Source organism: Doryrhamphus excisus, chromosome 1 (genome assembly GCF_030265055.1).
Source record: "Doryrhamphus excisus isolate RoL2022-K1 chromosome 1, RoL_Dexc_1.0, whole genome shotgun sequence".
Classification (NCBI taxonomy): domain Eukaryota; kingdom Metazoa; phylum Chordata; class Actinopteri; order Syngnathiformes; family Syngnathidae; genus Doryrhamphus; species Doryrhamphus excisus.
The window spans coordinates 35,056,068-35,077,140 of NC_080466.1; the positions used below are offsets into that span (position 1 = coordinate 35,056,068).

At 40.7% G+C, this 21,073-nt stretch overlaps 1 protein-coding gene across 4 annotated transcripts; it reads right to left on the reverse strand.

Moving 5' to 3' along the window:
• Positions 1 to 201: 201 nt before the first annotated feature.
• On the reverse strand, positions 202 to 20,858 carry LOC131137071 (calponin homology domain-containing protein DDB_G0272472-like). 4 transcript variants are annotated; one of them, XM_058084610.1, is made up of 38 exons: positions 20,568 to 20,858; positions 20,446 to 20,499; positions 18,769 to 18,840; positions 18,625 to 18,687; positions 16,652 to 16,720; positions 16,495 to 16,563; positions 16,361 to 16,429; positions 16,221 to 16,277; positions 15,075 to 15,134; positions 14,945 to 15,016; positions 14,813 to 14,884; positions 13,204 to 13,270; positions 12,567 to 12,631; positions 12,441 to 12,488; positions 12,293 to 12,352; positions 12,165 to 12,218; positions 12,021 to 12,089; positions 11,875 to 11,928; positions 10,068 to 10,133; positions 9,904 to 9,978; positions 9,757 to 9,816; positions 7,621 to 7,689; positions 7,517 to 7,552; positions 7,379 to 7,426; positions 7,243 to 7,308; positions 7,114 to 7,161; positions 6,970 to 7,032; positions 6,774 to 6,851; positions 6,004 to 6,063; positions 5,834 to 5,914; positions 5,550 to 5,603; positions 5,384 to 5,479; positions 5,259 to 5,309; positions 3,851 to 3,886; positions 2,871 to 2,948; positions 2,742 to 2,781; positions 1,928 to 1,979; positions 202 to 1,864 (listed from the first exon to the last, which is right to left on the reverse strand). In XM_058084610.1, the coding sequence occupies exons 1-38, from the start codon at positions 20,568 to 20,570 to the stop codon at positions 913 to 915; spliced, it is 3,186 nt and encodes a 1,061-aa protein (XP_057940593.1). In that variant the 5' UTR covers positions 20,571 to 20,858; the 3' UTR covers positions 202 to 912. The 4 variants fall into 4 exon arrangements, with proteins under 4 accessions (XP_057940593.1, XP_057940583.1, XP_057940601.1 ...); XM_058084600.1 differs by having other exon boundaries at positions 203 to 1,864; positions 5,384 to 5,482; positions 20,568 to 20,857; XM_058084618.1 differs by having other exon boundaries at positions 203 to 1,864; positions 5,384 to 5,482; positions 12,567 to 12,620; positions 13,205 to 13,270; positions 20,568 to 20,856.
• Between the last annotated feature and the right edge of the window lie 215 nt (positions 20,859 to 21,073).

A 21,073-nucleotide genomic window follows, 5' to 3' on the forward strand; every position in this document is an offset into this window, starting at 1 on the left:
ATCGGTATCAAGATCTTCCCTTTAATGAAAACCGATGTAGAGCATGTCGCATTAAACATTGCATTCGCAGAGATTGCATCAAAAGCAATTAGTCGTGTGTCGCTCTAACCTTTCCTGGGAATAAAGAATAAAATAAAGAAATAAAACGCAATGTCAGCTTCATTGAAATCTCTTACATTTGCAGCGGCAGCAGTGAGAAATGGCACAAGTGATTCCATAGCCTTTATTGTACACATGTTTATTGCACATAAAAATGTATTAGCTCCACCCAGAAGAAGAGACATACAATAAATAGGAAATTCAGTAAATAAACACAGCATGGAGGATTGTTATTATCCAGTGCTAACAATGTCAAGGCCTTATTGCTACATCAACATTAAACTAAAAAGATGTTTCAAAAATATATATATATATATTTTTTACATAGATTTATTAATTTATTTACATGCAGTTATACGGAGTGTTTCCATGTGTCACCGCTAATGTTTGCTTGCTAGCAGGTGATTGGTAATCAATGCCGAATTCAAAATAAAAAGGCACTTAAATGTATCTCAATGCAACAATTTGTGTTAATCTAATGCACATTGACTCATTTCTGAAAGTGTTGGAATAATAAAAGTGTGTAATAAATGATAAAACTGTTACTTTGCTAAAAGGTCTACCACACAAGCAGCAAAATGCTCCCCGCAGGCCTGCAGGAAGGTTGACCTTTTATGACTTTTTAGCAGATTTGGTCGATTCCCGAAGACCAGACACCCTAAAGCCTGGTTCTTCTTTCTTTTCTGGATGAAATACATTGCAGCAGAAGATATGGAATTAAAAGTGTTTACAAATGAGTCCAGTTCTAGCTGGTATAATCCATATTTTTGTTCTACGTACGTGTAGATACCATGCCATCTTCAAGGTGTTCCATCACACATATTCTCTGTTGTCGAGGTCCTTCTTGATGGCTTTTTTAATGCGGTCGATTTCATCTTCTTCCGAACTGTCGTAGTTGTACTCATTCTTCTTCTCATCAGATGCGGTGTTGTCCTCCTCGCCGTCCTCCGGCGTGGTGGTGCACTGCAGCTCCTCCCGTATGGCATTGAGCTCCACCAAGCCCTCGTGGAGCTGCGTGGCCACCTCCCTGATCTTTCCGGCAAACTCGGACTTGGCGCCCTTTTTCAGTTCTTTGGAGTCCTTGGCCACAAAGTAGATGTCCATGCCCACGAAGAGCCCTGTGAGGACCCCTGTGGCCATGCTGGCGATTTGGACCGCTCTGGCTGCTGTGCTGCCGGCCACGTTGGCGATCTGCACCACGCGCATGATCTCGTTGGCGTTGATGAGGATGGCTTTGCCCGCCATGGCGCCATCCTCGTAGAAGCTGGTGCTGAGCACAGGGAAGTCACGGTTGTAGGCGTTGTTCTTCATCTTGATGAGGTCGAAGCGGCGTAGGTTCTCAATCCCCTGCTTGATGAACTTGAGGCACTTGTTGAGGTCCACCATCTTCTCCTGATAGTCCTCCACTATCTTCTCCACCTTCTTGCGGTCCATGGAGTTGTTCACCTGGTTGGAGATGCCGGCCCCCGCCGAGGTGAGCCCGCCTGCCGTGGCCACCCCGAGCCCCACCGCCGTTACAATCAGAGAGGTACCAAAGGTGACCGGCGCCAAGGCCAGGCCGGCGATGGTGGCCACGCCCCCGATGGCGCTAGTGGAGCCACCGGTGATTTGGGCGATCTTGGTGTTCTTGTTGAACTTGTCCAGGCTGTCGGCGATGCCGTTCAGGTCGATGACGTGCTGCCACAGGCTCTCTGCCCGCTCCGAGAAGAGCTTGTTGAAGACGCGGATGCCCTTCTGCACCTTCTCCGCCGTCACCGCAAACGCCCTGACGAGATCACGGCGGTAAATATTCACGGTTTTCTTTTTCTTTACCCTGTTGACGACTTACTTGGCCTCTTCTTTCTCAGTCATGTCCTCATCCTGAGGCGTGTCCTCCCAAGCTGTGGGAGAACAAACATGAAAGGATGATTGACGAACACTTTGAATGACCTTTGAACCTTGATGACCCGAGTCATCGCTGCATTTGAAGTATCACGAGCGGGTTTATCGAGCTCTGCATGCGCTTTAAAATACATTGTTATAATCATGTCATCGGCTCTGTTGCTGACTTGTGGTCAAAGACAGCTATACAGTAAACCTCGGATATATCGGACTCGGATATATCGGAAATTCGCTCACAACGGACAGATAAAAAAGAACCGATTTTTCTGTAATGCATTTCCAATAAAAATTCATTGCATATATCAGATTTTTTATAACGGATTTCGCCTATTTCGGACAAAATCTCCAGTCCCGTTCCAATGCATTTCCATTAAATTTCCCTCGCATATATCGGATGGCCGCATCGTGGCGCTCCGATTCGCCGAATCGTGACAGGCCGCTATACGACGTCATTTGCAGCGTTTGCAGCGTTGCCTGCGCGTCCAGGTACATTGGAAACATAGTCAAGGAAGTGCCTTTTTCATAACGGATAAAATCCGATTTACGCATATACCGGATATAAATCCGATATATGCGTAAAACGGACATTTTCCGGTATACGCATATAACGGATTTCGCTTATATCGGACAAAACCAGTGGGAACAATTGAATCCGATATATCCGAGGTTTACTGTATTTTACGTTTCCATTTTCTCATGCACTCTTCATCATTATTGGAGTTGCCTAATGTGTACAGTGAGTTTATACGTTTCTGACTTACACTCCACAGTGTTCCACCATTGCATAAGACCGTCCATATCCTGGAAGAAAAAAGGATGATTGTGTCAATGAGGTGTCACCATGGCGATGTGAATATGTTCAGTATGTCCGTGTATGTCCGCAAACCAACCTGTCCGTCCTCAGGCTGTGATGGGTCGATACGAAACTCCTCCAGTCTCTCAAACAGACACCTGTTTCCGCCTTCGTTCTACAACAAACAAAAAATACAATTGTATTAAATCATGCACAAGATTGCGTCGCCACATTTTCATGTGTTTTCCAATGTTGGTGCAGATCCCAATAAAGGTGCGATGGAGGAATATAGTTTCTCTATTGGTTGTTACAGTCAGATTGCAATGGAGGCAAGTGGGGAGGTGCTGTAGTGGAACCCCCACGAGTGTTAAAGTTAAAGTTAAAACGAGACCCGAGTACACAGAAGACGTCTTAGCAGATATTTCTCATTGATAATTGTTGGTTTGTCCTGCGTGGAGACCAAATGTCTTTTTTTAAGCAATGCTAATAACAGATGCTAAAGAGGAGGAAGTACAGCTAAAAGTGAATATTTGTGTGTTCTGTCATCTGTTGTCTTTTTGCAGAAGTCGAATGTCCTCAAACAGGGAAGCAGACAAACAAGTTAGGACGCATTGCGTCCTGATCTCTCTGACATGCCTCCAAAGCTGCTGTTTGGCTTTGTGTCGGAATGCAGTGGAAAAGATGAATAAAAACAGATGTTGGGGAAATTTGTTCTCTCCTGGGGATAGAACCGACGCCCCCGGAGACAAATGATTACACACAAGGGAGAGGGTAAGCCAGGTGACCGAAACGGGCCTTTTGTAATTCCGATGACAAATACGACGGTGTGTTTATTGTGCTGCGCTGACTGGGTGGAACCAGATAATGATCTTTGTTGAGTGACAGAATAAAAGTTTGTATTCTATGTACATAGCTCTGTATTATGAGACCATGCGGACTAAAAAAAAACAAGACTGAAAAACACCAAAAAGAAAGCAAAGTCCCCCTCCGGATGTGAATACACAGTGTTTGTACACATTCTTGACAATAAACCATACAACTAGATTAGAACAATTTTATAAATAAATGTACCCTAACCTCTTCATCTTGTGCATTCTTCTGCGCCACTTTGGCCTGCAACAAACAAACATATTACAACACTATGAATGCAAATGTAGAACAAGCTCAGAAACAGACAGCTAAATACAGTGAAACCTCGGTTTCCGTATACCTGGGTCGTCGTAGGATTCGGTTTTTAAACGAGCCCAGTTTTAATACGGCCAAACAGTGCACCTAACTAATCTGTGCCCAAATAAACATCTAGGCTTTGGTGACTGTGTGAAGAGTGGACAGTGGTTCTTAGGAGTTGGGGCAATATAGACAGATACCAGCCAGGGAATCCTTTAATCTTCTTTATTGTGTGTAGGCCTGTCACAATAACAAATTTTGCTGTATAAATTGTCGATAATATTATTGACAAAATTTGTTTGTGGTTGTGTTTTGGATTTCTGGAACGGATTCATGATTTATTTCTGATAGGAAAAAATTTATTTTGGTTTTCGTCTGACATTTTGGAACAAACTAATGGTAAAATCTGAGGCTTCACTGTACTACAGCTGGCCACGACATTAGGCTCTTGGACCCCCCAGTAGTCTACAAATGGGCCCATGAAGGTCACATCAAAGTTGTGGTAATTATATAGTAGCAATTATACAATTGTTGCTATATTACTGTTATGTTATGCTAACCAAAATATTAGAAACTGATGTACACCGCGTTAAATCACAAAACTAATGCTCATAATTTACCATGTATAACTACATTTTTCTTAAACTTTAAACCTTGCGTCATACAGCAGTGCGGCTATTTGATGTTCAAATTTTGTGACATCTCCTATACCTATAAATGTATATAGCAGCATTATTCAACATCACAGTCTGATCCCCCAGTGACATCTTACAAACAACACTAAAATCACCACACAGCATCTTAACACACACACTTAGGTACACCTAAGATACTGTACATACAAGACAAGTATTAATATGAGAACATTAAAAAATATATATTGTAACTTCTTCCCCATAATGCGTTTCATCCAGCAGAGCATTTGATTGGCCAATGGCTGCCGGGCCACCAGAATACATACAATATGTTTTGTATTTTAAAATCGTATTGGTACTTGGTATTGGTCTTGTATATTTCTTAGGTATACTTTTGAGTGTTAAGTTGTGATGTGAAGGTTTTAGCATTCTTTGTTAGATGACAACGTGAGTCAGACTGTTAAATTTAAATAATGACCTGCTGCAATTTCTGATGGGTTCACAATCTTATCATCATAGCTCACGACTGGCTTCTGTCAGCTGCCTGGTCCTCACAGACTTGTGGGCACCACAATATGACTTTTTATGACGTGGACATGTGTGGCTTAGAGTCCGGTGTGCCTTATATATGTACAAACATGGTGGGTGTGGTATTAGGGTATTTGCTTGTGTGTGTGTGTCACCTTGACACGGGGCATGAAGGGATTGTGCCTCTTTGGCTTCTTGACTTTAACCTAAAATTTAAAACAAAATCAAGACAATGAGATGATGATGAAAAGTGTTTTCTCACTAAATGACATATAAAGACCTGTTCTGGTTTGTTACTGGCATCCTCCTTTTCTTTCTCCTCGGTGGACTCCTCTTCTTTCTCTTCGGTGTCTTTCAGTTCTTTGTCTGATTGCTGTTGCTGTGTGACATGACAACAGTAAAGTTAAATAATTAGGATGAAGAAAGCATGTCAAACCTTGACAAACCTTGGCAGCAGCGCGTGTCATAAACGGATTGTGGCGCTTAGTTTTTTTCTGGCCCTGGGAAATAGAAATGCACAATACACATAGAAAGATCAACAACATCTTCATTTTATGGCCATTTAATGAGATACAGAATCTAATGAGATCCAATAAAAGTTGTAGTGAAAATACAAACTTTCCAAAGGCTTTTGATTGATGTGTTAATGTAACAGTAAATTTCACATTTTATTATTGTGCTTGTAGGCTACAATGTTGTACAACCAAAATATTTGGGACAAGTCACTCACCAGTATGCTCCCCTCTGGGTTGGCCTCATCCCCCTCTCGGCGCTCGGCGTCGTCTTTTGGGGTCTCCTCGTCTGATTGCCTCTGTAAGTTGGTCAATTGAACCTCATCAGACACACTCTGAACCAAACAGCGATCCCTCAAATGTCACATGACAAAGCCTCCGTAGCCACCTGCTTCTGGTTCTCCTGCTTCTTCTGCACTCGCGGGTTGGCGGCTCTGCTCCTCAGCTCCTGGAATCCAAGAGATATGTTAATGGTTTTATTTGATTTGAACATGCATCAGATTACAATTGAGTGCATCACATAATCAGTTCACAGTTCCACATGTCCAAAAGGAGTAGGAAGAAGCAAAGCTTATTAAATCCTACCCCTCCATCTGGTACTTTTACTATCACTAACTGTTACATTTGTTCACTTTTGTTACATTTGTTACATTTTGTTCCACCCTTGGCCATCTTTGTGTGGAGTTTCCATGTTCTCCCCGTGCATGCGTGGGTTTTCTCCGGGTACTCCGGTTTCCTCCCACATTCCAAAAACATGCTAGGTTAATTGGCCACTCCAAATTGTCCATAGGTATGAATGTGAGTGTGAATGGTTGGTTGTCTATATGTGCCCTGTGATTGTTACATCTGTTACATTTGTTCACTTCCTGCTTTCCATAATATAGTTTAAGGTTTTTTGTGTTTAATAATGCACCTTGTACTTCAGTACGAGGTGATATGACTATACAATGCCATAATGGGTACCATAGTAAGTGTCAATATAGTGATATATATAGCACATCATGACTGGTTCAAGACTCTTCATCCTTGTATTTAGGAAACATCAACTGCTTGTATTGTTTCTTGAATTCGCTCATCGTTGTGCATTGTGAAGCACAGAGAGAAGCACATTTAACACACAACATTATTTTGACACCAATCTCTGGATGCTCCTCCTACCTCCTGCGAGGGCCTCTGGGAGGGAACTTTGGGAGCTTCTTTGTCGGCTTTCTGTCTGGACAGCACGTCCTTATCAGCCTGCAAGGGGTGAGTACACACGTACACATGAGAAAGCTGGCACATATTACAGAGCATAGACAGCATCTTACCGGACAAACCCAACATATGACCCCTTTTAATAGCAGGGAAAAAGCACCTGTTTGTTGCTGGATGACCTGTCTGTGGGGGTGTCCTCGTCACTGGAGTCACTCTGCTTGTCCTGATTCAGATCAGATAGGACACAATGAAGACAATATGCCATTAAAGTGCGTGTAGCACTACCATCGTGACAGTCTCTTACTTTAGATTTAAATGGATTCAGCTTGGTCATCGCTTCAGCAAATTTGCTCTGAAAATGAACCAAAAAAAAAAAAAAGTTAAGAGAAAGTTCAGTGACTTGTTAAAAATGTGCGGCACAAACGAGTAGAACCTGTTTGTGGCTGGCCTGGTTCTCTCCATTGTCCGATGTTTCCTCAACATCAGCGTCAGCCTTCTCCTAAACAACACAATGTCCTCAATCCATTGCAATATGTTCTATCAGTGAATTAAAAAAAGCACAAGTGTACCTGCTTGTCAGAGTAGAGGGCACTCTTCATCATGGCACTGAAGCCATTCTGAAAGCACAAACGACTCATTTTAAGAATCACATTCCCAAAGACACATCACATCAGGTAATAATAGTCATACCGGTAAATGCATATCACCTGTTTGACTTTGGGTTTCTCTTTGGAACCTCCTACCTTCTCATGCAACACAAACATCAATAAACTCTTTGCTCAACCCATCTCACACTAGAGTTTTCTCCTACCTCATCTGAAGGCTTTTTGGGAGGAACTTTGGGCGCTTCATTCCGTTGAGACATCAAGTCCTTGTTGGCCTGCAGAGTGTGAGTACACACTTGTTCAATACGGTATTAAAAGGACTTCTATCATGTCAAAGTGCCATTTTAACGATGACCTAACAGTAATACGTGACCTAGGCCTAGTTTCAGATCTACTATCATCTTTGTCGCTACTTTGCTCCACTAGCAAGGCAGCTAACATAGCGATGCTACTCTGGGTCCTTCCCACTCATTAATGTTATGTTGCTGTATGTGACATAAGGCATCTATTACATTGCAAAGTAATAAGTGGCATAGAAAAAGAATGCACCGATGGTATACATTGAAAAGTGCAAAATTATAGTTTACACTAGAGCCTCGATTAGCGTAATTAATTCCAGAAGGTCCAACAAAAATATTAACACAAAACACATTTTAATAGTTTTTGTTTTAGAATTCAGTGTTTCTCACCCCAATAACCAACATGTCAGCATTTTGCTAAAGAGGGTGAGAAACTTCACTGAATTATAGAAAAGATGGCGTCCATGTGGCGTCTCACTGCTAAATCTTGTCTTTGGGAAGAGTCACGTAAACTTCAGTAGAGATAAAAGTAACCTTAAATGTTCAGTTATCCATTCCTTTTGTAATATGTATGCATTTACATTTACGGTTTTATGCATGTAAAAGTATTTTAAAAAGGGCTTTGTGTTAACATGTTGGAGTGTAAACGGCTGATAACATCATAGACGTGTGACAGGTGATTTCCGACTACGGTTGCCATTTTGTTAGTAAGCTAAGGATGCTAACATGTCTTGTGATAAAAATACTATTAGATAATACATTGGCACAATACATTAAGAACACAGTGTATTAATATGGCTTTGGCATAAATTTGACGTTAACCCAAGTTCCAGTGTATATGTAAAAAGTAGATAAAATACGGGGCTGCACAGCGGTCTAGTACCGTATTTTCCGCACTATACGGCGCACCGTGTTATAAGGCGCACCTTCAATGAATGATATATTTTAAAACTTTTTCCATACATAAGGCGCACCGCATTATAAGGCGCTACAGTAGAGGCTGTAGTTACGTTATGCAACCATTAGATGGTGCCGCGCTAAAGGGAATGTCAACAAAACAGTCAGATAGGTCAGTCAAACTTTATTAATAGAGAACAAACAAGCTTTCCACAACTCCATTCACTCCCAAAATGAATAAACAGCTGTTTTATTATTTTCTCTGAGGTAAAGCCATCTCGCTTTATTGCCACGGAAACTTTGTTTAGTCTTCTTTACTTGGCGCAGCTCATCCTCATGCTTCCTCCACTTCCGCACCATCGATTCATTAATGTTAAACTCTCTTGCTGCTGCTCTATTTCCGTGTTCTACTGCGGGACTGATCGCCTTGAGTTTAAACTCTGCGTTGTAAGCGTGTCTCTTAATAGGAGCCATTTCAGGGTCTTTATACAAACGCACAAATTAAAGTGAATCGTTGTTTAATATTTCCCAGTATGCACAGCGCACTTCTTCTTCTACGGGAAAAATGGAGTCGGTGGCTGCTTACCGTAAGTTGCGAGACCTGTCGCGGCTCAGTATTGATCCATATACGTATAAGGCGCACCGGATTATAAGGCGCATTGTCAGCTTTTTAAAAAAAAATCAAATTTTAGGTGCGCCTTATAGTGCGGAAAATACGGTAGTTAGCGTGTAGACCTCACAGCTAGGAGACCCGAGTTCAATTCCACCCTCGGCCATCTCTGTGTGGAGTTTGTATGTTCTCCCCGTGCATGTGTGGGTTTCCTCACCTCTTTTTCCAAAAACATGTTAGGCTAAATGGTGACTCCAAATTGTCCATAGGTATGAATGTGAGTGTGAATGGTTGTTTGTCTATATGTGCCCTGTGATTGGCTGGCCACGAGTCCTGCCTGTCTCCCGAAGACAGCTGGGAATGGATAAAATACAGCACTTCTTGGGAGACACACACTCTGTTCAAGAATCTAGCATCAAGGCTAACACACTTCCAATACACTACAGTGTGACGTCTAACACTTATTCAATTAATAGTTAAAAATACTATAATATGGGACCTTTAACACAACAAGCAAGCAAGACAAGAGTCAGTACCTGAGCGTCCTCAGATGCTTTTGTCTTGACTTTGTCCTCTGTTTGCGTCCCGCTCTTTTCCTGTGAGGACATGTCGATGATATAAAGTTACACAAAAGATGTGTGTCGCCACACAAAAGCACCAAGTAAAAGCAAAATGTGCCAAACCTCTTGGGCGGGTCGACGTGCAAGTGGCGGCGTTTCACTTCTCTGTTTCCTCTCTCTGTCAACGGTGGGTTTGAGCTAAGAAGGATATAAAACAACATATGAATGTTTTAAAAGGGCCGAAGAAATGTGTGTGGGCTATTCTTGATTGTTGAAAACTGGCTTACAGCTTTTGGTTTGCCCTCCATTTGTTTCTCAGGTTCTTTGAGTGTCTCTGTGTCCTCTGTGTCTTTCTGTGCAAAGAAGGAAAGTCAATGTCAAAGTAAATGTCAGCAAATTTCCACCCCTCTATTAAAACCCCATAGTGCTCCAATACAGAAAATACTGAAAAGTTTGAGGATTGCTTGAATGTTGTGGTCACCAGCATGCTGATCTTGTCATCACAGAAATGACATCGCTTAAAACCAGTAGTTCTTTCAATGTTACTTGGTAGTTCGTATCGGTATTGGCTGTGAAATGCAAAGGACCATAAAAGATACATAAAAACGTTTCAAATGTTTGGTTTTAACCTCACTAATCAAGTTCATGTCCCCATGACCTTGTTGCTTCCCAGTTCTATGGCGTTCAAACCTCGATAGACTTCTGGCTGGCCTGTTCCCATGAGACTAAACAGGAAATATAGTTATGTGATCTCATTGGAGATCCCTATATTAACGACAAAATGTGCCCTGTGATTGGCTGGCGACCAGTCCAGGGTGTACCCTGCCTCTCGCCCAAAGACAGCTGGGATAGGCTCCAGCACCCCCGCAACCCTGCGCAACCCTGCGGGGGTAGGTATGAATGTGAGTGTGAATGGTTGTTTGTCTACTATATGTGCCCTGTGATTGGCTGGCCACCAGTCCAGGGTGTACCCTGCCTCTCGCCCAAAGACAGCTGGGATAGGCTCCAGCACCCCCGCAACCCTCATGTGGAAAAGCGGTAGAAAATGAATGAATGAATGAATGACAAAATGTCCTGACATTGTCCTAAAGGTCAGTTAGGGTTGTCTCCAAGACCATAAAAATGTCCCCAAATTGTCCTAAAACTTTCACAAATATCCTAAAATTGTTCCAAAATAGTTCCAATCCATGAGGTCGTGATTTCACACTTACCACCTTTATGACTATATATGTCAATATTAACGGAGCCCTATTATGCTTTTTCCACTTGGTGGAAACCCTCTGCCCCTTTGTGATGTCACAGAGGGGTGGACTTCCTTATGTGGGCGGAGCTGTAAGCCAGATATGCTCTCCACCCTCCCCCAAGCTCTGATACTCGATTTACGAAACAAGCCCAGACAGAAGTTACTGTATTTGGTGATTCCACGGCATTTCTCAAGGGACTATTTTTGTGAACATGAATGTGAAACTGAAACCGCCAAACTGTTGCTGGAGCCAGGAGCAGCGTGCTCTCGCTGGCAATGGTGCATTCATTTCAGACACACTGTGCGTCCACGCGGCGCACTCCATTCCGGTTTCTGAGCTCCACCACACCAAAGCCGAAAAAGTGTGTCCGACAATGAGCACTATCCCTCAGGCCGGCGAGGTTGCGTCACGTCCGGCTTCTCCTGAGCTCCACTGCACCAGTGGTGCTACGTTCCTTCGTGGTAAGGCAGGGGTCTCCAGCCAGTAAACCATGAGCTTTTCAATTATTTATTTATTATCGACGCCTGTACCCACCATATTAGAAAGTGGAGTTTGTTGTAGTTAGGAAGTACTTTGAGCATGTGACCAATCACAGCGGAGTGGGTGTGAATGGGTGGAACAAATTAAAACAGACTGTTTTGGTGGGAAGCACAAATCCAAGGAAATACAGCTGGAATAGGTGCAGATTCTGCAAAATCCAGAAAGTTTTCTATGTGTGTTATTGTGTGTAGCTGCTCTATAGGATTCTACAACTAAATATAAATGGTCGAAAAATGAGCATAATAGGTCCGCTTTAAGGTTACATACTCAGTAAACACCATCACCAAAAGGCATCAAACAGCAAAGTTACCTTATTTGCAGGACGGAAAGGGTTCAGTTTGGAAATGGCTCCCGCCATGGCGTTCTGAGGGAGGTTAGGACACACAACTACTTGAGCTCATGTCTTCTACAGCATCGTACTACAATAGATTTGACCCTGTGGAAAGGTTTCAGCACCTGTTTGTGAGTGGAGGGCTTGTCACTGCTGGCGGGCGTGTCTTCATCGCTGGAGTCACTCTGCTTGTCCTGTTGGACACAAGATGGAGACACAATGAAAACAATGTGTGGTTCAAACAATATTTTTGCAGGGTGACCGTGTACTTTGTTTGCAGATTTAAATGGATTCAGTTTGGTCATTGCTCCAGCGAGTTTGCTCTGAGAATAAGAAGAAAACAGTCAATGTGAATTTTTATAATTTTGAAAGTAGAAAAAGTAGAAAGGAGTAGAACCTGTTTGTTATCTCCATTGTCCAGTGTCTCCTCCACATCAGCGCCTGTTTTGTCCTTCTCCTACATGACCACACAATGGTCATCACTCTTCTCGAAGTAAACTCATTGAGAATAATACAAAAGAATCATAAATGGGGGCCGTGTGTACCTGCTTGTCAGGATAGAAGGCGTTCTTCATCATGGCACTGAAGCCATTCTGAAAGCACACGACTCATTTCAATATTCACATCCGTCATTGGGTCGTTCCAGAACCTTCTACATGCCATTAAGTCACCTGTTTGGATTTGTCTTTCTCCGTGAGGTTCTCTTTGGAGCCTTTGGACTTGTCCTTTTCACAACCATGTTGACAAACAACAAACTCATGATGTAAGCTTTGTCATCATTAAAAAATGCATTATGTGTACTGGACATGGTGATGTATGCAGGGTTTATGTACGATGTAGAAATAATGTATGTGTGACATAAGCATGCATAAAACTGCAAAAAAATACAAATAAAAATTGCAATCTCAAGTCACACTAAAGGGCTGCACGGTGGTCGAGTGGTTAGCGCGCAGACCTCACAGCATGGAGACCCGAGTTCAATCCCACCCCCGGCCATCTCTGTGTGGAATATGCATGTTCTCCCCGTGCATGCAAAAACATGCTAGGTTAATTGGCCTCTCCAAATTGCCCATAGGTATGAATGTGAGTGTGAATGGTTGTTTGTCTATATGTGCCCTGTGATTGGCTGGCCACCAGTCCAGGGTGTACCCCGCCTCTCGCCCAAAGACAGCCGGGATAGGCTCCAGCACGCCCACGACCCTCGTGAGGATAAGTGGTAGAAAATGAATGAATGAAGTCACACTAAAACACACAGCAATTCCATTGAGTGGAATTGTGCATCCCTAAGCGTACATATGGGCACACTCACCTTTGATGGCTTCTCAATAAGACTGTCGCTGCTGGCAGAGAGCTCTGTGTCCACTGTCAAATTGTCCTACAACACAAGCAAGTGCTGCGTTAAAGTCCATATGGTTCTTTTAAAAGGCTTCTAAAAAAGGACCTAAATCACAGCCAGCAGTGTTTCCCATATATGCATTTATTTATTAAACTTGAACTGCCACAAATAGTGCGACTTCATAAACATCACTCTTAAACACTTTATAACAAACCTGGTGACTCATACATAAAAGGCCAAAAGTTGCAGACCTTCACACTAGACCTTCACACTACTTCACACTTCTTTTTCTGAAATGCGGAATTACATTTACGCCAGATGTAATGGGACACACACCTTCCAGTTCAACTATTCGTTTCCCAAAGTTGTTAGGCATCATTAAGATGTTTTATGGCAGGGGTGGGCAAACTACGGCCCAGGGGCCACATCCGCTCCGCCAAGTGTTTGAATAAATATTTAATTTGACAAATATTTAATTAGGGCGGCACGGCAGTCCAGTGGTTAGCGTGCAGACCTCACAGCATGGAGACCCGAGTTCAATCCCACCCCCGGCCATCTCTGTGTGGAGTATGCATGTTCTCCCCGTGCATGCGTGGGTTTCCTCCCACATTCCAAAAACATGCTAGGTTAATTGGCGACTCCAAGTTGTCCATAGATATGAATGTGAGTGTGAATGGTTGTTTGTCTATATGTGCCCTGTGATTGGCTGGCCACCAGTCCAGGGTGTACCCCGCCTCTTGCCCGAAGACAGCTGGGATGCACGGGGAGAACATGCAAACTCCACACAGAGATGGCCGAGGGTGGGATTGAACTCGGGTCTCCTAGCTGTGAGGTCTGCACGCTAACCACTCAACCACCGTGCAGCCCTACGGTCAATTCTGAAAATGTAATTCAATTACATTATTCAGCCCTCTGCTGCCACAAATAGATTACAGCCCTGTGGGAAACACAGTCTGTGTTACATTGAAGATCAAACGAGCCAGAAATTTGAGTTTATCGTCTATTGTCAAATTGTCAAAGTGTTGTTTTATAAATCACTAAATGTGATTAAAAAAAACATAGTATGAAGTATGTGTTACACTCAAGACTGGAATTGTCCTGAATCTGTTAAAAAAGGTCATAGAATAGTCTTGAAAATCAGCTAGCTAACAGGCCAAAATTGTGGTAAAACTATCAGACGGTCCTAAATGACACTTTGCCCCTTGCGGACCGCCAAGGACTTAACAAAAGGAGTTCATGAGTAAAGCAGTTCATAGCGAATGTACGTAAATCAAAACTTATCGACAATCGTCAGACGCATATTGATAATCGATATCGAAATATTGTCACACTCCTAGTCTGCTTTGCATTTAAGACCAAGAAAGTCATGAAATTCTCTTAAAAACTCAAACAATGTCACTATACTGTTCTAAAATATAGTCATTTCTACACTCAGAGTCCTAGGAGTGCTGATCTAATTAGGCTAGTCTAATTAAAGTAGGACTTTGTCCTAAACAGAGTCAGTGCTGACTACAAGGAGTCCTAGAATTGTCTCATTTTTATTATTAAAATATCAAAACTACGAAATCTACTGCTACTCACCTGAGATTTAGTCCTTTCCTTTAAAGGCTTTGGTGACTTTTTAAACATTCCACTGAACATGCCAGTTGCCTCCTGGGAAAGAGCGTGCATTAGTCGCTAATGTTCCCATGTGATGTCCAATGGAATCTCTACCTTTGTCGCGTTGTTGTTCACGGAGAGGCCGTTGTTGCCTCCTGACAGATCGCTGCTCTCTGACAAATCATCCTAAAAAGGACAACATTATTATTGCTCATGTTGTTGAGAAAGATGGCACATGTCTCACCTGGGATTGGGCTCTTTTTGGAGATTTCTTAAAAATCCCACTAAACATGTTGCTGCTCTCCTGGGAAGGAAAAATATAAAATATTTAAATTATTGAGCTGCTTCCTATACATTCATTTAGTATCTGTGGTGGCCCGCCACAAATACATTTCTTCACTCTTGCTCATAAACACATAATAGGACTGTGTGTAACACCACATAAAATTACACAATTACAATTTTTCTCAATATTTTGTCTTTATTCTGCTAAAATTACAGCCTTTTCTTCCATTTTAATTTGTTGTTTTTGTTTACTTTTTTCTGTTAATATTTTGACTTTATTCTTGTAAAGTTATAGCAATTTCTTCCAACTTTGTTTAGTTTGTTTCTTATATTACACATTTTTAAAAAATAATGTGTTTTTTCTTTAATAGTTCAAATTTATTCCACTAAAATGACATTGTCCTCCTCATAATATTACATTATTATTGTAAAATTACAGACTAGATTACACATTAAATATTACAATTTTTAAAAAAATATTTAACGCAACAATCGTACAAATAAAATCTATAAAATACAAGAAATAATCATAAAATTATTCCCTAAAATCATTACAGAAAAATAAATTAAATCAGATTAAATAAGTACGCAAAAGCAATAATTATGATTGGCTTTCGTTCAAATTATTTCTCCTTTTGGCCTCAAAGACCTTTGAGTTTTTAAACAATATAATAATTATAACAACAAAACATTTTCTATAAAGTGTCTTTGAGTGTTTTGAAAAGCGCCATACAAATAAAATGTATTATTATTTATTATTAAGAGCTACTCATTTATTTTGGTAGATTATTTCAAGCCAAACAAAGTCAATATGCTTGTTTTCGTGTGCGTGTTCAGATAAAGAACACAGTTTGCTTTTAGTTTTTAATCACCTGTTTGCATCCATAACAATGACATTGGCAAATGCATCATGGCCAATCATGCATAACAGACGATGATGTCATTACGTCGCCCCTAACCTACCACCTGTAATAGATTGTGGGAAGCTATGTGTTGACAAATGAGATTTGAATTTTTATAGAGTGTTATTTCATGAACGATCAATAATTCATAAATTAATTGATTCAGAGGTGTGCTAAGGTGTTATTGTTCCATTCATGCCCACCTTGGTGCTCTCTGTCCCATTGTTGTTACTAGCGGAAAAATCAATGTCCAGAAGATCCTAGGAGGATCACAAGATGATATTTTCCCTTTAGCATGTGACACATAATGTATATTAAATGTGATTTCTAGATAGTGCATCACCTGCGAGGGCCTGCGGGTGTGTCCCGGTTTGTGAGGTCGTTTTCGCGTGCCAAACACGCCTGGTTTGTCCTGCGTGAACACTGGATATTAGCGTCACAGGCTAACATGAGCGAGCTAACTGTGTGAGCCCTCACCTTGGAGGATTTGCTGTCCAAGCTGTCGTTGCTGGCTGAAAGTTCGGGATTTTGCTGCGAGAGCATCACCTAAGAAAACAACCGGATTGTTAAAATATGAAAAAATATGAAGAATGATGATGAATATGCATAAAATGTTTTTAAGAACACAACAAACCTGGTGTGGCTGTGCCTCCTTGGACGATTTATTCTTCTTGAACATTCCTTTAAACATGCCACCTTTTTCCTACAATATTAATTAATAACATTTATTTGATGTCTTTTAATCTTGTTGATATTTACAGTGAAGAAAATAAGTATTTGAACACCCTGCTATTTTGCTATTTCTCCCACTTAGAAATCATGGAGGGGTCTGAAATTTTCATCGTAGGTGCATGTCCACTGTGAGAGAGATAAACTAAAAAGAAAAATCCAGAAATCACAATGCATGATTTTTTAACAATTTATTTGTGTGATACAGCTGCAAATAAGTATTTGAACACCTGTGTATCATCTAGAATTCTGACCCTGAAAGACCTGTTAGTCTGCCCATTAGAAGTCCACCTGCACTCCATGTATCATCCTGAATCAGATGCACCTGTTTGAGGTCGTTAGCTGCATAAAGACACCTGTCCACCCCATACAATCAGTAAGACTTTAACTTGTAACATGGCGAAGACCAAAGAGCTGTCCAAAGACACCAGAGACAAAATTGTACACCTCCACAAGGCTGGAAAGGGCTACGGAGCAATTACCAAGCAGCTTGGTGAAAAAAGGTCCACTGTTGGAGCTATCATTAGAAAATGGAAGAAGCTAAACATGACGGTCAATCTCAATCGGAGTGGAGCCCCATGCAAGATATCACCTCGTGGGGTCTCAATGATTCTAAGAAAGGTGAGGAATCAGCCCAGAACTACACGACAGGACTTGGTCAATGACCTGAAAAGAGCTGGGACCACCGTTTCCAAGGTTACTGTAGGTAATACACTAAGACGTCATGATGTGAAATCATGCATGGCACGAAAGGTTCCCCTGCTTAAACCAGCACATGTCAAGGCCCGTCTTAAGTTTGCATATGACCATTTGGATGATACAGAGGAGTCATGGGAGAAAGTTTTATGGTCAGATGAGACCAAAATAGAACTTTTTGGTCATAATTCCAATAAGCGTGTTTGGAGGAAGAAGAATGAAGAGTACAATCCGAAGAACACCATCCCTACTGTGAAGCATGGGGGTGGTAGCATCATGCTTTGGGGGTGTTTTTCTGCACATGGGACAGGACGAGTGCACTGCATTAAAGAGAGGATGACTGGGGCCGTGTATTGTGAGATTTTGGGGAACAACCTCCTTCCCTCTGTCAGAGCATTGAAGATGGGTCGTGGCTGGGTCTTCCAACACGACAACGACCCGAAGCACACAGCCAGGAAAACCAAGGAGTGGCTCCGTAAGAAGCATATCAAGGTTCTAGCATGGCCCAGCCAGTCTCCAGACCTGAACCCAATCGAAAATCTTTGGAGGGAGCTCAAACTCCGTGTTTCTCAGCGACAGCCCAGAAACCTGACTGATCTAGAGAAGATCTGTGTGGAGGAGTGGGCCAAGATCCCTCCTGCAGTGTGTGCAAACCTGGTGAAAAACTACAGGAAACGTTTGACCTCTGTAATAGCAAACAAAGGCTACTGTACCAAATATTAACATTCATTTTCTCAGGTGTTCAAATACTTATTTGCAGCTGTATCACACAAATAAATTGTTAAAAAATCATGCATTGTGATTTCTGGATTTTTCTTTTTAGTTTATCTCTCTCACAGTGGACATGCACCTACGATGAAAATTTCAGACCCCTCCATGATTTCTAAGTGGGAGAAATAGCAAAATAGCAGGGTGTTCAAATACTTCTTTTCTTCACTGTATTTATTTGCCATTTTGAACGTAAAAATGATTTATATCTCTGATCTATTCAGATCATTTCACACCATTCAAGCATTGCTTCTATGTACACTGTACAAATATGATAAGATATGGTATCAAAAGTTCTGTTTTGACAGCAATAAAAAAGCGCAATTTTGAAATATTAATGTAACAATGTTTATTATTGAGGCTGGCGTCGAGACGGTTAAAAAAATGTCATTTACAAAGTGAATGAAGACTGACCTTTGCATTGTCGTTGAGACTGTCGCTGCTTTTTGACAGATCACTGCTGATTGACAGGTTGTCCTGTTGTTTGCAAAAACAAATTATATGAGGAAAACTGACCACCGATCAATTCTTTTGATTATTAATTAATTAACACGCTACCTGCGCTTGGGCTGATGGCTCTGTAGACTTGGAGGATTTCTTGAACATGCCCCCGAACAACGCCGCCTTTGACTGAATGAAGACAGAACATTTTTTTTTAATTTTATTTGGCATATTATTTTTACTATTTCACAATTACTATTTTTTACAATGTCAAATGCACTTCACATGTGTAATTTCTTTTTGTTTATTTTTTCAGGCTATTTTTCAGAAGTCCTGACCATGTTACTTTGCTATTTGTTCCACAAGGAGCAACTTACCTGTCATTTCCTTGTCCAAAGAGACTACCTATAAAATGTGTTTTTTTTCATCAGGAAGGTAGGTATTTGTAGTGTACTGCGGACTGCATGTGTTTGACCCAAAACAAATGAATCATCTGGCATGATGGTATGATTAGCAAAGGGGGGGGGGGGGGGGTGACAGCACATTCTGAGCCTGTGGAATTCAGGAAAAGCCCAGTGAGGCACATGTGCTGGTCAGCACATTCTGTTGATGGGCAAGAGGTTTGGGCGATACTGTCAAAATTGTGGTATCAATCCTATATCAAGTAAATTCAGAGTCAGTATTGCTGAATAGAAATAGAAACACAAAACATACTAATTTTCCAAATACTTTTTCCACATTTGTTTCTCATAATGTTACAAATTTATTCTGTAAAATTGCGACCTTTTTCTTTTTAGCGTATGATTTTTTCGCTTATTATTTTGACTTAAAAATTACCATTGTTGTTTCAAAAATTAAATAACTTTTTTCCACAGCCAATTTCTCAAAAATTACAACTTTATTAATTGTTCTGTTTTTCATACTATTACGACTTTGGAAAAAATACTTTCCTTTAATATTTGAACTCTAGGCTACAAAAATTACATAATTACAATTTTTCTTAATATTTTGTCTTTATTCTCCTAAAATTACAGCCGTTTCTTCCATTTTCATTTGTTGTTTTTTTTTTTTTACTTTTTTCTGTTAATATTTTGACTTCTTGTAAAGTTACAGCGATTTCTTCCAACTTTGTTTAGTTTTCTTCTTATATTACACATTTTTTTTTAAATAATGTGTTTTTTCTTTAATATTTCAAATTTATTCCACTAAAATGACATTTTTCCTCCTCATAATATTACATTATTATTGTAAAATTACAGATTAGATTACACATTAAACATTACAATTAAAAAAAATATTTAACGCCACAATCGTACAAATAAAATCTAGAAAATACAATAAATCATCATAAAATTATTCCCTAAAATCATTAAGGAAAAATAAATTAAATCAGATTAAATAAGTACACAAAAACAATAATTATGATTGGCTTTCGTTCAAATTATTTATCCTTTTGGCCTCAAAGACCTTAGATTTTTTAAACAATATAATAAATATAACAACAAAACACAGAACAAGAAAATAAAGAGAATTAAAAAATATCGATCTCACCACACTGTATCGACCCAATACTGATACTACCATTAGTATTACTATTATCGCTAATTCGATGGATCCGCCCAACCCTAAAGTACACGCTGCATGTCAACAATCCCACAAAGTACTGTTGGTACACCGCTTTAAGGTAGTAAGTCGCATTTCAAATATATTTATAAAGTATTTAGGTCCAAGCTCTGCTAACACGATAACTGTGATTGATTTAAAATGGCATACAATGGCTTCATTAGCACTCACAGAGACGTCTCCTCCATCGCACTCCAAGTCCAGGTCCAAGGCTCCGTACCGATCCTGTTGTCCAACACATCCCGTTGTGTGAACTCAAGAACATTTAAAGAACATTGTAAAGCTCATCTCACCATCTTGTGTCGTTTTAAAACCAACTGGAGAAGATTCTACACGACAAGTTTCCTTGCTTCCTTGCCTCCTTTTCCAGGTTATGTGAGTGTTTTTTTGGAGTTTATGAGCTGAAAAGTTCCGCCCAGTTTACTTGAAGGAAGAAAAAAAAATTTAAAAGAACCTTCGCCTAGTTCCTTGTGAGGAGCTTTAATGAACAGTCTTTAAAAAAACATGCAGACAAAACCTGTGAATCCAGTTCGACCGACCTCACCTGCGCGTGCTGCTGCTGAGGAAAAGGAGGAGGCGTGGCCTGTCTCAACCTCACCCTCGAGCAGCAGTCATTACGCTGCGTTCAATGATACTCAGAGATTTGTGAACTTTGGACCAAATTCATCAATTTGACGGACAAAGACATATTTTTATTTAGTATCTTAAATTTGGCGTGCATAATATGAACTAAAACATGTGATTGAACATTTTTTAAAAATTATTATTTATGTATTTTATTTTGTTTGGAATTCCACAT

Excerpts from the sequence above, each read along its gene's own strand:
- LOC131137071 (XM_058084600.1), bottom strand. Across the intron at positions 12,632-13,203 it reads TATTGAGAAGCCATCAAAGG|GTTGTGAAAAGGACAAGTCC; the intron begins TGAGTGTGCCCA and ends TTTGTCAACATG. Across the intron at positions 7,309-7,378 it reads CCCTCTACTCTGACAAGCAG|GAGAAGGCTGACGCTGATGT; the intron begins GTACACTTGTGC and ends TGTGTTGTTTAG.